At 35.7% G+C, this 16,542-nt stretch overlaps 1 protein-coding gene across 3 annotated transcripts in view; it reads left to right on the forward strand.

The window, feature by feature from the left end:
• The window catches only part of AP1S2 (adaptor related protein complex 1 subunit sigma 2), a 28,214-nt gene extending 12,420 nt beyond the window's left edge, over nucleotides 1–15,794 (forward strand). Inside the window, exons 5-6 of one of the 3 annotated variants that reach the window (XR_015716467.1) lie at nucleotides 8,598–9,426; nucleotides 10,107–11,491. Coding sequence is in view for 2 of the 3 variants with exons in the window: in XM_087829378.1 (XP_087685504.1) it covers nucleotides 14,544–14,591 (48 nt within the window). In the remaining variant the exon portion in view is untranslated. Of the gene's footprint in view, nucleotides 1–8,597; nucleotides 9,427–10,106; nucleotides 11,492–14,543 lie in introns of those variants that run through there. The other 2 variants (XM_087829378.1, XM_087829379.1) reach the window with 2 other exon arrangements.
• Nucleotides 15,795–16,542: the final 748 nt, after the last annotated feature.

The following is a 16,542-nucleotide window of genomic DNA, read 5'->3' on the forward strand; positions in this document are numbered from 1 at the left end:
GTACATTAAGACATTTTCTATTCAGTGGTCGAACCAAAATGGAGCGAACCATTTTTCTTCATTTAGCCATTCAGTGCTTGGGAAGGCAGAAGGCGGCTGGTCCATTATGAACTTAGACTGAGTTATAATACATTGCAGGTTAAGGCTGTGGGCAGTAAGGCTTCAGGTTAACAGGCCAACCTGTTATTCAGGTTATTCACTAACACACTGTCACATGAAGTCTAGAAGTAACAAGACACTTGTTTCCTAAAATGGATTAATTTATATGTTGATACATGATACATGTTTACATCTCTGGAAGAATATTTGAAATATTTTGTTCATATAAGAAAAAGCATTTCACAAACTGCTAAAAAAGTTTTTATATGGACACCATGACAACAAAAGAGAAGTATGATGATAGCTAACGCTTATTGAGCACTTAGATATGAGGCATCCTATACTAATCCTCGGGATGCCCTGAGAAAGTGTCACGAGAGCCTTTGTAACAAGTAAGGCAGAGGCTCAGTGAGGGTCCAGCAGCTGGTCCTCGGTAGCAGTTGGCAAACCCGGGATTCCAAATCCAGGTCCACTTAGACTCCAGAGCTGTATGAAATCTTAACCACTGTGTTCTTCGCATTTCTCCCACCCCCCATTCATGTATTGTCATGGTATATATGTTTTAAACATTCTGCTTTAGATATCACCTTTTCCCTGGATGTTTCTCTGTATTGAACAGAGTAGATTTCCGATGCCACCTTTTACTTTTTGGACTAGACGTTTTCATTTTCCAAATTATTAATAGTTGGAATTTTTAAATTGGATATATAGATATAAATCATATATTTTAGATAATTTCTTGTTGGATTTGTCTAAACATCTAGATTTATAGAAGCTTTTTAGGTCTTATAATTTGGGGTATAGTATTCACTTAGTCTATAGCTGTAAAGACACTTACCTAAATGCAGCCTTAAATTTGTAAAAGTCCTAATTAATTGATTTTTAACCTAGTTTATCATGTAAAACTAACCCTGAACAACACGGGTTTGAACTGTGCAGTTCCACTTATATGTGGATTTTTTTCTCCCCGATAAATACCTGTACTATTTTCAACTCTCCACTAGGAGTCAGTCCATGGATGTGGGGGGCCGAATGTATGCATTGATCCGACATCATTTTATATAGGGGACTTGAGCATCTGCAGGATTTTGGTATCCACAAGGGATCTTGGAACCTAGCCCTCAAGGATACTGAGGGACAGCTTATGTTTTTGGGGACTCAAAAGTTATGCTTGGATTTTTGACTTCATGGTGTTGGTGGCCCTCATACCCACCCCCCACACGCACACTGTGTTGTTCAAGGATCAACTGCATTGTGATTTTTCTATTTGGTGTCAGGTTTTTAACTTGAATTATTTATAAACACGAAAGATGGCTTTGAATTTATAATGAAAATATCTGTTGGCTTAAAGATATATGCAAATCAGTAAATGATTTTTACTTTAGTCCTTTTTAATTTGTGAAATATACATTTCTATCCTTAAAAATGTTTATTTTCTTTGGAACAATTTCTTTAAAGTTTCTCTTTTACCCAATTTGTGTAAATGTCATATAGTTTAGGTAGTCCATTTTTTTAGGTAGTCCTTCATTTTATAGGCAAACAGGCCAGACAGTAGTGGATAAAGTAGATTTTCTATTAGCATAGTATAGTTAGTAATGAGAACTTAAAGGTGTACTCAAATAATCGCTAAAATATCAGACGTTGTGATTAAGTAATAAAGATACCTTTTTTATTTTACTTACTCAGTAAACAAGGGTTTTAGTTTTGCCATTTCTAGACTGAACTCTGTTTATTCCTTTTGGAATTTAGTTGTGTGAATACATAATTAGATTTAGGGGTAAAGCCCAGAAAATTTTGTCCATTATCCAGTTTTTTAATGTTTGACTGTTGGAATTTAAAACATGTTTTCTTAACGTGCCACTGGTACTTAACTTGATTTTTAAAACATTAAAGTGCTGAGAGTACTAAATTGACATTCTATTTTTTTTTTTTTAATTTTTTGCTGTACTTGGAACATCCTTCTCCCTCCCCCTTTTAATAGACTTTAAAAAAAGTCTATTTTAAGCTAGGCTTTTTAGGGGAGGAGGGTGCAAGGGGGAGTGGTATAGTTAGATTTACTTTATTAACATACATATAACAAAGGAAATATAGAGTGCCTTTTCTTTGTAAAGTAAAGCACTTAACAGTTTTTCTTTGCTCCTTAATTTTATAGAGCCAGAATGAAGAATGGGGAGGTTTGTCTGAGGATATCTTATGATAAAGAGCAGTCTAAGACTTTAGTCCCTTTGACCCCCAACTTATTTATTGGTAACTACTAAATTTACCATCTTTGTGGCATGGATAAAATGGAGTGTTATGCAAAGACTGTTGCACGTGAGATGATACCAAGTCCTTGCTTGATCCGTGAAGATCAGATAGTTAGCTACTGGGCATTGGGCTTTAACCCTCAGCGGCAGGTGCATGATGGTGTTCATCGGTGCTTCTTGAGATATGTCAGCCTTTCTTTGTTATACTAACAGCATCGTTTTGAAATTTGTGGGGGTTTCCTTTTGAGCTTTGTTTGCTGTTGGTATTGTTTCTCACTAAAACAATCTGAGAAATGAAAATAAGTGAGGTACCAAAAGCAAGCATTACACTCATGGATTTGCTTCTACTTCGAGATGATCCACTTTATGAATAGATTTACTGGATTTGCACTTGTTAATCTGCCTCGTCTAGAAAGTGGTGCTCTGTGGAAAATTAGTGCTGCTAAAACTGATTTCTTTTAGTGCTGGGGCTGCATGATATATCTCAGTACTATGCAATATCTTTGTAGAAGTAGTAATCTGTTGGACTACATAAAAAACCGGAAAGGTAAGAGTCTTAGGAGAAAAAGTGATTTCTTTAAAAAATAAATATTTTGTAATTTAAAATTATTTTAATAAGTACTTCTTGGAGAATTTAATAACATTGTCTTTTAATATGAAGTTTTGGGTTTTTTAATTAAAATCTTACTAATTAAGAATATTTGAGCATGCTATTCAAACTCAAGAATCTTACATTGTTTTAAAACAGATGATTTCAAATATATACAATATGTAATAGGAAAAAGCATTTTTAAAAAATATATGTTTTTATTGATTCTAGAGAGAGAGGAAGGGAGAGAGAAAGAGAGATAGAAACATCGACGACAGAGACATCGATTGGCTGCCTCCTGCACGCCCCCTACTGGGCATCGAGCCTGCAACCTGGGCATGTGCCCCAACCAGGAATCAAACCGGGGACCTCTTGGTTCATGGGTCGACTCTCAACCACTGAGCCACACCGGCTGGCAGGCAAAAGCATTTTGATGTAAATCTTCTTAGACAAACTCCTGTGATTTGTTAAAACCTTTAAGCCTAAACCTTTTACTTTTAAATTGGGGTAAAAGTTAACCAGGCTGTAGTCTTTTATGCCTGCATATTTTAATCCTTACTGGAAGATATGTTTGTTTGTTTTTTATTGATTTCAGAGAGAGGAGAAGAAGGGGGGCAGAGGGAAAGAGAAAGAGAGAAACATCAATTGGTTGCTTCCTGCATGAGCCCCCACCAGGGATCAAACCTGAAACCTAGGTATGTGTCCTGACTGGGAATTGTACCTGCAGCCTTTTTGGTGTATGGGACAACACTCTAATCAACTGAGCCACCGAGCCAGGGCCATATTTTAATTTTTTTGTAGGTAAACTTCATTGGGGTCTGCTAGAACAAATTCTGGATACGTGAGGTATGGTTACATTAATGCTTAAAATGGAAAATACAGAAGGGCAGATACAGAAAAAAACAGAAGGGCAAACAAATCTTGCCTATCACTTTACATTTTATAAAGAACAATTTGGCCAATGTCCTTGGTCACTAGTTTTCAGGTTGTCATCATTTTGCTGTGTTTGTTTTTGAGCTCTCTTTATTTGCCTGCTTTTCAGAATTTTGAGGACCCCCTTCGCCTCCACTGTTTGATTTTAATTCATTTCGAGCCAACTCCTGCTAGTCTGGGTTATTTGTAATAATGAAAAGTTGTAATAACTTAAAATAGTCAGTAAATCTGATTTTCAAAAGTATTTGACAGGAACTCACAGTAATAGATACATTTTATATCACAATAGTTACATACAAATAAACCGAAAAAAATTTTGTTAAATAATACACTCTTATTTCTTGTTTTGCAATCTCACATTTTCTATTCTCTTCTGTTCTTCCGTTTTTCAGTGCTGATCCGGATTTACTAAATTGACTGCATGAGCCCTGGGATTGGGGCCTGCAAAAGAGCATACTACTATCTGTTGGTGAAGGCTTTTTCTTTAAAAAGTACTTTCTGAATAATTTTAGGGTTTGAGTTCTTTCACCCCCTACTGACACATTCTTTTTTATTTTCTTTTATTGTTTCCTCTGTTGCTATTTAAAAAGAAATCCCATTATAGGAAAATTAACAAATACAGGCAAGCAGAATAGAACATAAAACTTACCCGCCAACCGGAGACAATTAGATTAACTCAGTAGTTCTCAGCTGGGGTGGCGGGGGCAGTCGTGCCTCCTCAGGGGACATTGGGCAATGTCTAGACACATTTTTGTACAACTGGCGGTGGGGTGCTACTGGCGCCTAGTAGGTTAAGATCAAAGATGCTACTAAGCATTCAACATTGACAAGGACAGCCCTCCCAGAACAAGGAATTGTCCAGCCTCAAGGGTTAATAGTGCTGAGGTTGAGAAATCCTGGTTTAATTTAACACCACGGAATATATAAAGATTCCATTTATAGATTGCATTTACATTAAAGACTGCTAGGGCGGGGCAAAAGTAGTTTTACAGTTGTTTGTATGGAAAATAATACAATAATTAATAATACAAGAACAAACTGTTTCATGTGCTCAGAACTATAAACCTGCTTTAGCCCCACCTTGTATATAGTCCATAGTATAAATGACTAGATAGAAATGAATCAAAGGGTAGGAGGGGCAGAAAAGAAAAAAACCCTAAATATTATGAAAGGACAAACATCCTTAAGAACACACAAATTCTTGGAGAAATCACCTCTGTGATTCACCAAAATTACTTTTATTCAATAACCAGTGCCCGGGGAGATAATCTATGGTTGAGTTCAGCACGTAACCCACAGCAAAGCTTGTGGGATGTCACTATATAATTAAATTTCCTGAACAACCACCAAATCTGTTAACATCTATTAAGGTAATTGAGTTTTTACCTGGAAACAGAATTGAATATACCCTCCAGGCAGTTAGAGCACTTTTGAATTTTCTGCTCATTTCCCCATCCACCTTAGGGATTTGATAATTTCTTAAAGGAGGAATAGTTTAAATGATCAGAATTTGCATATATAGACTTTTATTGCATATAGACATTTTTGTTGTGTGTTTTTTTGGTACCCATTAGCCTTAAAAAATTACTCAGTAAAGATATTTAGAGTTTGAAATTCAGTGATTCCAAGAAATCTTTTGTTTGGAAAATCCTGATTAAATTTAGTGCATTTCAAGTTATGATCCAAATAGAAGATATCAAGGCAAATATAATACTATTACCCTAAAATATACATAAAACTTTCTTTATAGTCTAAAGTTATATTTCCTAAGTTAATTATTCTGCTTTTATTAATTTTAAAATCACAGTTAACTGCCAGAGAAAGTAACTTACCACTAAGAGGTTTTAGAGCAGGGTTTATAGATATGTAGTTAAGTTATCCCCATCATTATTTTTAAGACAAAAATTAATACAAATATAATAGAAATAGATCAACAGCACAATAGAAAAAGACAGCAGTAGATATGAATAAGTCATTCATAGATGAAAAAGACACAAATGGGTCCTTTTACTAAGAGAATGTAAATTAAAATATTAGACCTATTTTTGGATTGTTAATTTTTGGATTAGTAGAGATGAGAGAAAGCCTCTTGTTTGCTGCTCGTGAACACTTAAACTTGTATCCCATTTTGGAGGATTAGTTTGGTGATATCTGTTAATGGTTAAATGTGAACACTTTTTGACCCATCAGTTGCACTACAAGGAATTTTATCAAACAGAAATGTACAAATATACCAATATACAAATGTACAAATGCACCAAGACACATGGTCAGTATAATAGTAAGCTATTGGAACGTACACAAGTGCCCATCAATGGGAAGTAGGTTAAGAAAATTACAGTTACGGCCATACATGAAAGTGTTACCTGTATGTAAAAGAAATGAGATCGGCTTCTATGTAATGTTATGGAAAAGATACTCAAGGTATATCAAGCAGTACATTAACTTAATGGTATTAACTCTAAAAATGTTTGAGCCCCCACCCTTTCCTAGAAGTGTAAAATAAGCATGTATTCTAAGTACATTTATAAGTATGAAAAATTTTAATTTACAAGTTCTTTTAAAGGACAGAATGCTGTATGAATGGAAGAGTATACAATTGTTTTTATTTATTAGGTAAAACTTAAGAGTAGGGTTTGCTAAAACGAAAGTTTCAGCACGTAAAGTGAAGCATTTGTGTCCTCTACCATTTTAGACACCATCTGGAGCAATTACTGCTCTTGCCACTCATTACTAACTTAATGTAAAAAAAAATCACTTGATTTTCCTAATGTCTCACAATTCGTTGTGAAATAACACTGACACTGTGAGCCCTGTCATCTAACAAGTACTTAAAAAGTGCTTTCAAGTCTTCTCTTTATTCATTGCTAAAGATAGATCTGAGTGAGTCTGGATACTCTCTGGCCCTTTGGCCCTTGGGTCTTCGGCACAGAATAGGGTTCCAGAGTTGAGAGTAAGGACTTTGCCACAGAATTCAGTGAGAGGTGATCAGGAACTGTATTCTAGAACATGAAGGACAAAGGATACTACTTTCTCTTTGACTACATTGTTACTAGAAAGAGAAAAACAGACAAGGTTTTCAATTTTGGATCCAATACCACTAGTTTACTTAAGCAGTTCTCATTTCAACAAGACTTAAGCCCTCAGCTAATTGCTAGCTTACCAGTTTTCATCGTAGTTTTCCCAGCTCAGTTTACTTTGCGTCATCAGCCTTGTATGGTGGGTGTCTGGGGAATTTTAAGGTAATGGGCTTGTCTTTTCTAGGGAACGTGGGTGGTTTTGAGAACAGGTGTAACTTAATTCCTCTCAATGTTTGTTATCCTACACTTCCCACTCCATCTGGTCCTCTATGTAGGGGGAGTGAGAGAAAGATTATTCTTAGTATGAAGGAAAGTTGAACATATGTATACCAAGGGGAAGGAGCTAATGCAGAGTGTGATGAAGAACATTAATAGAATAAAGTGAAAAGTGTATTGGGAGGGTGAATGGGAATGGAATCAAATCAAGCACAGGTCTTGGGCAAGTTTTTCCTCCTTTCCTGAGGAGATAACGTGGGAAAGCTGTAGATTGTTTTTTGCCTCACGAGTTGGGCAAGTGAAATTGAGTGTTGTCATTTTCTTGCTTTGAGAAACTACGTCAGCTAGTGGAGAGCTGCTGGGGACTGAGGAGAAAGGAAAGAGGTAGAAAGCTTGAGGAAAATGTTGAGGGTTTGGAATAGACTTCATTAAGGGGAGCAAATCACTAGATGAGCAAAAGGATTGCCCAGGATTGAAGGCCTATTTCAGATTGAGGATAATAAATGCCTAATCTTTATTCAGAAAATAGGTCTCCAAGAATCTGTACTAAGGGCAGCTTGTGATTTGTATTTGTGTGATACAACTGGATTAAAACCTTTTTTCTATTTTCATTCTGGCCTATGTTCCCACATGGTCTACATCGCTGACGTTTTAGTGCATTAAGAAACTCAGTTTGCTGGGTAGAAGATAGTAGGTATGGCTCTGCACAGGACCCCTTGTATGTTATGACAGAGTTTACTCTCACCCTCCCTAGTTATAAATATAAGTATTCCATGGCTCCTAAGAGGTACTGGTGTGGTCCAAGGGCCCAGAATACTGGAGTTATGATTAATCCTTGGTTGATTATGGGCATACCTATCATTAAGTAAAAAAATCAACCTTAAATATTAAGTGGTCATTGAGACATTTGTTTATAGCACATTTTCAGACCCTAGCCGTCTAAAATGGGAAGTTATTTAAAATATGTTATAGCAACTTAAAAGTGGTAAAATAATACACTTATTTTTTAGGGTTTCTTTTCTTAAAGGGTGTTTTTCCAATAAACAGGGTTTTCTTTCTATGAAGACTATTCTTCGCAATTGATGAATGCTAATTTCCTATTTAAGTACAATAATCTGGATCATTGGCTGTAAAAAATAGTTTGGCTTATCACTAACCCTTTCCTAAAGGTAGTGAAAGGTCTGTCACCTTTGAGAAGTGTTTCTATAGAATTTTTTGTTCTCTTTCATAGTAAGTCTCTCCTGGGTTGGAATGGCTGTGTGCTCAGCCCTCTTTGGGAAACTTACTTTTCTTTTAATGGGCATAAGTTCTCCATGGTATAAAATTAAGAGAGAAAAAAAAAGATTAAAAGTATAATATAAATGCTCAAAGAATTGGTATTATTTAGGTGAAAGGTTATTTGACAGACTTAAACTTTTCTTGTTCTCTCTCCAGAAAACAGAATGAATGTGTATCACAGCAAGTTTCATGGGGTGTAAGAAAGCATACTAGAATACGTGCTGGAGTACTGACATGCATCAAAATGTAGTAGGACATGTAATTCAGTTTGCAATGATAAATTTGTCAAGTTTGTATTTATATTTTAGCATTATCTGAAAAGTCTAATTACATTAAATCCCAAGGAATAGTCCCAATTATTTCATTTAACTGATATTAGGGAATTTTGCTCTCATACTGATCCATCATTATTTATTTTTTTACATAGAATGTTGAAAGGCTCATTGACAAAAAGTATTATTAAATACTGTGACTCACTAATGCCATTGATACAGATATAGAATTCCCCTGGGAAAATGAGAGCTTCTAGAAGAAAACTAAGCATTTGGGGGTTTAGTTTATTGCTAATATTATTATTCTATTATAATCTATTCTGAGTGGGGGGGAAAGGACAATTATCTCTTTAAACTGTTTAGAAATTATCTGAGGATTAAAATTCAACTGGCTTTTCTCTTCAGATACTTTTGTATTTAATGGTTATTTTATAAGGGATCTATTACATATTTTATTGGAACAATTTACATGACTTTGTAGCCTAACGTTTCAAAGTGCCAAGTTGAAGAAATATTAAAATGAGGATATTTTTAAAGCACTCAAATAAGCAGTTTTAAACTTTTTTTTGAGTCACAAGTCTTTTGGTGGGGGTATAATCCCAAGGAGCCTGAAGGGCCATGGGTCCTCTTCTCAGGAAAATCTGCACATAATTTTGCCTCTAGTTACAGGAGGTTCTTGGAGTCCCTAGAAATCCATCTCCGGACATTCTAAGGTCAGTTTAAAACCTCACCTCAGGTTACCTGTGAGAAACTCCTTTTTACATAACATATCCAGGCATACACATTTAACAAATCTGTTTGGAGAGCTCTTTAAAGGATTATTTCAAAAGTAATATATCCTTAGTCTCTAAGGCCTAGTCTTTGGGGTTTTTTTTTTTTGTTTTTTTTTTTTTTTAAGCGAACCATTAAAAATCTCCATTGCTACTTAAAATACCAGATGGGTGACTACTTTTCCACTTTTTCTTGGGAAAGATTTTGCTTTAGGATCTGTGCAAGAGTTTATGGTCACCTTAGGATATAATGATTTTCATTGAGGGATGAAATTCTTTGACTTAATGTAATAAAATCCTGATGAACTTGAGCATACTGGCGGGAGGCAGTATTCTACTTGCATTTTCAGTTAACTCAGCATTGACCAGATGATTTACACTGAAAATAGTTTAGGGTTCTGTAGGACATAGGTCATTTTATTATCATTTTGTATATATAGTAAAGTTAATAAAGATGGATATGAACTCCTGGGCATTGTTTAGAAGTTAAAATATTCAGCCATAAACCAAAGAACAAAATCAAAAATTTAGGTTTTCTTTGCTGTGCACTAAACTTTCTAGAAATCTGATTGTGTCGGTCAGTTTGTATACTGTGTGTAAGAACATATGCATTTCTTTTGTAGCCACGTCATGAATATTTTAATGTCCCAGTGTACTAAATGACTACTCGACGTGTATGCAGACTCTCACAGAGGAAATAGAGAGCTGATATACTTATGAAAGAAAATATCCTCAGCTTGGTGACCATCTTATAATAATAGAATGTTTCAGAATCAATACCTTTACAATTGTAATTTTGTTCCTGGTTTTATTCTTTTCTGTTTTATCTTCATTCTATATGTGATCTTGATATAGCTTATTCCTGCATGCAGCTGGTTTAATTTCTTCTTGAAAAAATATGACCTATGAATGTTTTTTCATCTTAAACACATCCATGTCATTTGTGAACCACTTGTGATTAATCTTGTTAAGAGGAAAACCTAGTAATCATTACAATGTTTACCAAAGAAAATACAGCTGAAATGCTAGGTCTAAATAAGCAGTGCCATAATATATAGGGTGGTTTAGTCTTCAGATGTTGAAAAGAAAGTCTATATTTAGTGTGACTATATTACAGTCTATATGAGCTAATGTGTTTTCATGTATCACATAAAAGTGTATTCGGAAATACAAGAAAGTAAAATCTGTACTATGACATCATTTAAGGTAAAACATTCAGTTTTTAAGAAATTTGTAATGCCACATTTATTGAATATCAAACAGTCCCTTTAAGAACTATCAGAAAGCTATGTCAGAAAATCTCATCTGCGATACCTATTTAATAGTAACCCTTTCAAAGTATTAATAATGGGTTTATATAGTCAAATTTGAATATTCAGTTTAAATACTTATATTTTACTGGTTACGGTTCTATCATAGTCTTCATTTAAAGTACTTAATGATTTATTAACTATGGTTTTATATTTCTGAATATTAAAACCTTTAATATTGATCATTGTGTATACATTTAATAAAACATGCAACATAGTTTATTATCAAAGGAAAGTACCAAGTAATTCATTGTTTATACCTAGAGAGTTTAAAGCCCGAGTTAAGTAAGCTGTCATTAAACAGTAAGTTCAAAGGATGCTCAGACTGGTTAAGCACTGAAGGAAGACCATGAAAATGTGCATCAGGCAGGCATGCAGATCAGTTCTCACCACTCTTACCATGGCACCTGGATGGGCTATCAGATGAGAAATTGAGCATAACACATTGAAAGCATTGGGAAACATTGGTCTTTCATTTCCATTTCCCCCTCCACCCCTCCCTGCAATATATTATTTATCTGGTTTTTATGCTGCATAAATATGCATTGTCTCATGCCTGTTTGCTCTGGATGCTGTGCGCTGAGCTGTAACAAGATGTTGCTTCTTTTGTTATCTGTATACAGCTGCTTGCTTTAAATTAGTACATTCTGAAATAGCTTTCCTTGCATGTCTAAAATAAAAATATTGCATGTACTATGTCTCATGTGAATGACTTTTTTCTTCTCCATCCATTTTGACAATGTATTCTACATTTTAGTTTTTCCAGCTAATTTTTTTCAATCGTGGTAAAACACACAACAGAATTTACCAGCTTAACTATATTGTTAAGTGTACGGTTCAGTAGTGTTAAGCATATTCACATTGTTGTGATCTCTAGAAATTTTTCATCACACTACCCATTAAACAACAACTCCCCATTTCCCCCTTCCCCCCAGCCCTTGGTAGCCATCATTCTACTTTCTATGTTTTTATGAATTTGACTCTTTGATAATTTTGAGCTACAATTTCAGAGTGAACATGTGAAAATTACATTTTATATTCTAAGCACAATTTGAAAAATCTCTACTGTACTATCTGTACAAATCTCAAAGGAATAAAATGTGTACATAATTCTTTGAAACTAGGCCTTTTTAAAAGGACAAATATTTTAAATAATGCATATTTGATAATCAACATGATTCTCGCTGAGAAATGCTATATAGGATGGCAGGCAGTGAGCACATAGGGGAAATCTGACCAGCTCCAGGGAGTAGGATGGGGGACATTTTTACATGGGTAACTACAGAATTCAATGTAGGCACCCTTTTAATTCATATATTAAAGGTTGTATGACATTTTAAAAAATTATTTAATGTTAAATGAAAATGGTTACTTTTTAATTGTTTCATTTTACTGTGTATGTGATTCAGTGTATTTAAATATGTTTAAGGCTAGACATTTAAAATGAAAGAGTAGCTTATATCACTCTTGGGAGTGTTACATCATTTCCATTGGACTTCCTTGAAAAGTTATATCATGAAAACAGATATGCAAATAAAATAGTACTAAGAACCCTCATGTACACATTGCTCAGCTTCAATAACCATCAGCTCAATACTCTGATTACTATTATTTCATCAGCCTCCATCCCCCCATTTTGCCTTAGTATTTTAGAGCAAGCCCTAGACATCCTATCATCTTTGAAACCAAAGTATGTATCCCTAGAAGATAAGTATACCACACCCTATAATATTAACAGTAATTCCTAATATCTTATTCCTGGTTCAATTTTTCCTAATTGTCTGAAAAAACAACCTGCCTCCTTAGCGCAGCAGGTACTGTGTCAGCCTCATAGACTGAAAATGTTTTTTGTTTTTATTGATTTCAGAGGAAAGGAGAGGGAGAGAGAGAGATAGAAACATCAATGATGAGAGTCATTGATCGGCTGCCTCCTGCACGCCCCCCACTGGGGATGGAGCCTGCAACCCGGGCCTGTGCCCTGACCGGGAATCGAACCCGATCGCCTGGATCCTAGGTCCATGCTCGGCCGCTGGGCCACGCCCGGCTGGGCTGAAAATGTACTTTTATAATTGGTTTGTTAGAACCAGATTCCAAACAAGGCTCACTGTATCTAGCTGATGTCTCTTAAGTCTCTTTTAATTTTTCACGTCTCTGCTTTCTTCCCGCTTCCGTTTTTGTTAACTGAATCACCTACGCTGTAAAACTCCCTCCATTCTGTATTTGGCTGGTTGTTTCACTTTTCTTCCATATTTAGCTCTGTAGTTTGGTTAGGTTGAGGTTCAATTTTGGGGGGCAAGAATACTTCATAAAAAATAACCTTTTTCACCAAAGCTGATTTTTACCCATTTTCGCTTAATATACAAACATACTAAAAGGTCATCATATGAACTTTATATAGGGAGTTGGTTTATAGCACTTAGCTTACTACTAAATGCTAAATACTGTCATTTAGATTTCAGCTGTGTGATGGTATCAGCTAACAGATTTTGAGCACTTTCTGTAAATCAGGCAGTGAGCCTTATGTTCCTTAATCTCCACACATGAAGGTAAGTACTACGGTCCTTGTTTTCCCAATGAGGAAACAGACCATGGAGTTTTAAGTGTAACTTATTTAAGATTATTCCATGTAGTGCTTTACATACAATCTAATATATGGATTTATGGCTTAATACTTTTTTTCCTTGTTTTGTGCTATACCACAATTAGGATGCAAAAGTAAGTTTATTCTTGGATACTAAAAATTACATTGTTTTCCTTCATTAAAATATACTATGCCTTTTAATTGTAAAATTGTTGCTAGTAATACCTGAAATTTGATCTACTTGGACCCTTTTTATTTTGTGAAGTGCAAAATCAGCCACTTGGGGAAATTTTTAAATAATTTTTTCTAGATATGCCTGCTTTGTCTTCTTTTGATGTTTAAAGATGAGTATTGGTTGTTACAGAGGACAAGAATGTCTTTTATCCCAGAGCGTTATGTATGTTGCCTCCACCAAAGCTATTTGTTGCCCTGGGGAGGGGAGTTTCTGAAGCTTTGCTGCTGGGGAGACAGTGAAGTCAAAAACTGAGTAAAAACTCAGAGAGGAAGACATTTCTATAAATACATGTGACACCCCCCCCCCCCAAAAAAAAACCCACATGGAAACCAAAATTATGTGAAGAATTGGGAGAACTCGTGTTTTTCCCTGCTTTTTATTTAGGGGAGGTTTTGAATTTTAACACTAGGATAACTTAACCTTTCCTGTGGATAGATAATTCAGTAGCAATGATTTCTTAAATTGCCAGTGGATTTGACTGCTTTTTTTGTTTTTTTAAAAATATATCTTTATTGATTTCAGAGAGAGGAAGGGAGGGAGAGAGAGAGAAACATCAATGAGAGAATCATTGATCGGCTGCCTCCTGCAAGCCCCCCCGACTGGGGATCGAGCCCGCAACCCGGGCCTGTGCCCTGACCGGGACTCGAACCCCGATCTCCTGGATCCTAGGTCGAGGCTCAACCGCTGAGCCACGCCCGGCCGGGCTTGACTGCTTTTTGTGTTACAGCAACAGTGTGCAGCACATGCCAAAAATACCCTTAGCTTCCAACGTACGGGTACCAAACTCTAAATAACCACTAGCTCCCAGGAGCAGAACACGCCCATACCATGACCTGCCTGCATTCTTCGCTGCAACTTGCATGTCCTGTGTCAGTGTCACATTCTCAAGCCACCCCCGATCTGCTTACCAGAGTCTCACGTTTTCCCTCCACAGGAAGCCGAAACCCCACGTAGTGTTCTTGAAGAGATTGGACTGACATAACTCTCCTCCCTTGTGGATGACTTCTTGTGGCATTTCACACACTGTAGATGGTCACTGCCTTCATGTCCATGTTAGCTAATGGTGTAAGATGACGTCTTGTCAGTATTACTGTTTTGCTAAGCTGCTTCATTCAGGCCTACACAAAATTTTTTTTAAAGGGAATTTTGGTTAATCAATTGATAACTTAAGGGACTTACATGAATTAGAGTGATAGAGAAAAAGAAAGGTACCTGGGTATTTTAAGGCTTATAGGTCTGTTTCTCTTAATCTGATTATATCCATGAAAATGACAATCAGGCAATATACATTTATTAATTACTGTCTTTGGCAAAGGAAACTTACGAAACCAAAGACCAGAGCACTTCGGTATATATGAGAACAAAGGGAATTGACATATCCCTTGAAAGAAAATATCCTAAATGAAAGAAAATTTAACTCTATGTTGAAACTTAAAAAAACAACTAAATTTATACCAAAGACCCCTACATACCTGAAAACAAAAGGAATACACATAGACTAAATTGGAATCATGCTGTTTTACACTAAAAATTATTTCTTTGACATTCCAAACCTGGGGTGAAGAACAGAGATTGACTGTTTTATAATGATGAGCATGTTATTTTTAAGGCCAAGGAACATTTGACTCCTGAGATAAATTTTTTGTGGTCATAACCATTTAGTCACTTAGTTGGATCGTTTTTGATGCCCCAAAATAAAATGGAAATATTGACTTACCAGGAATTCTTCATGACAGATTCTACGGAAAATATGTTACTCTCCGCAATGTGTTGACTCATTTAAAGTACCAATGTTCCTCCTGGGGTACTTGTTGCAGCCAAATTTATTTTGCTCACCCCTGTTGCTTCCCTCCACTTAAAAGTGCTGCAAACTTTAGAGCAGCTTCCTGCCCCTCCATGGCATTATCTATGAGAAATCTTATAAAAATAAAAACATACCACCTTTCATATAAAAGTGAGAGCTGAATGAGGTAAAATGGCATTAGTAGGCCCTATATTTTTAAAAGCTGTTTCAATGTCACTTTTATATATACTCCATATGTAAACATGTCTTCACTGTTTACACTTTCATTTGTATTTGCTGGGCTGGATTAAGCTTTGTTGTGATTGTGACCAATATTCAGGCCACGTGTGCATCGGTTCATCACATCGCCAATTAGTTGTAATAAATGTTCAATGTACACCACTGTAGTGTGATTTTATCTCTCTTTCCAAAAGCTTATCAAACTATGGAGAGCTGTTGAAGGAAAAATATTAAGGTTCTTTTCAGTAACATGTTGAAAATTCACCTCCAATTGAATGTGGTGGTTGTTAAAAGCACACACAAGATAAATGGCAGATATAAGGAGTCTTCATATACTTCAAGTTCATTAAAAAATAATGTGGATTCCATGCTACTGAGAGCTTATCTGCACATTTATTTTCAATCAATAAATGCCGCTTTTAAAACTTGATCACTTGACTTTTCTACTCTTTCTGAATGAGCAACTCCAATAACTCCAGGTCATCAAAGGTATTCCAAAGGTGGGGTCCCCCCACCCCGTGAACTGGAGGTGCTAGTACACTCACAGAACGGACTGATTTTGCCAAGTACTGTCTCATAAGCAGCAAATCAAAGCCTAGTTAAGGGACCTCCTATTAACTACAGATGGGAAATGTTACATACTAAAAAGATTTTTAAGAACAAGGAAACAACTAACATCAAATTAAGTTGCTAATCTGTTAAAAAAATATATATAGTTGTAGACTTAAAGAGACTCCAACACATTGCTATTTATTCACTGAAAATAGGCCTATGGGCTGCGGGCAATGTAGAGTTGGAGTTTTTGAATCATTAGTAATGAGGTTGTAAGTTTAAAAAACATTAATAAATTTAAGTTCAAGATGGACATTTATCAGGATAACGAGCTGGTCTACGGTTTAGGAACTTCTTC

Source organism: Miniopterus natalensis, chromosome X, assembly GCF_054644295.1.
Source record: "Miniopterus natalensis isolate mMinNat1 chromosome X, mMinNat1.hap1, whole genome shotgun sequence".
Classification (NCBI taxonomy): Eukaryota; Metazoa; Chordata; class Mammalia; order Chiroptera; family Miniopteridae; genus Miniopterus; species Miniopterus natalensis.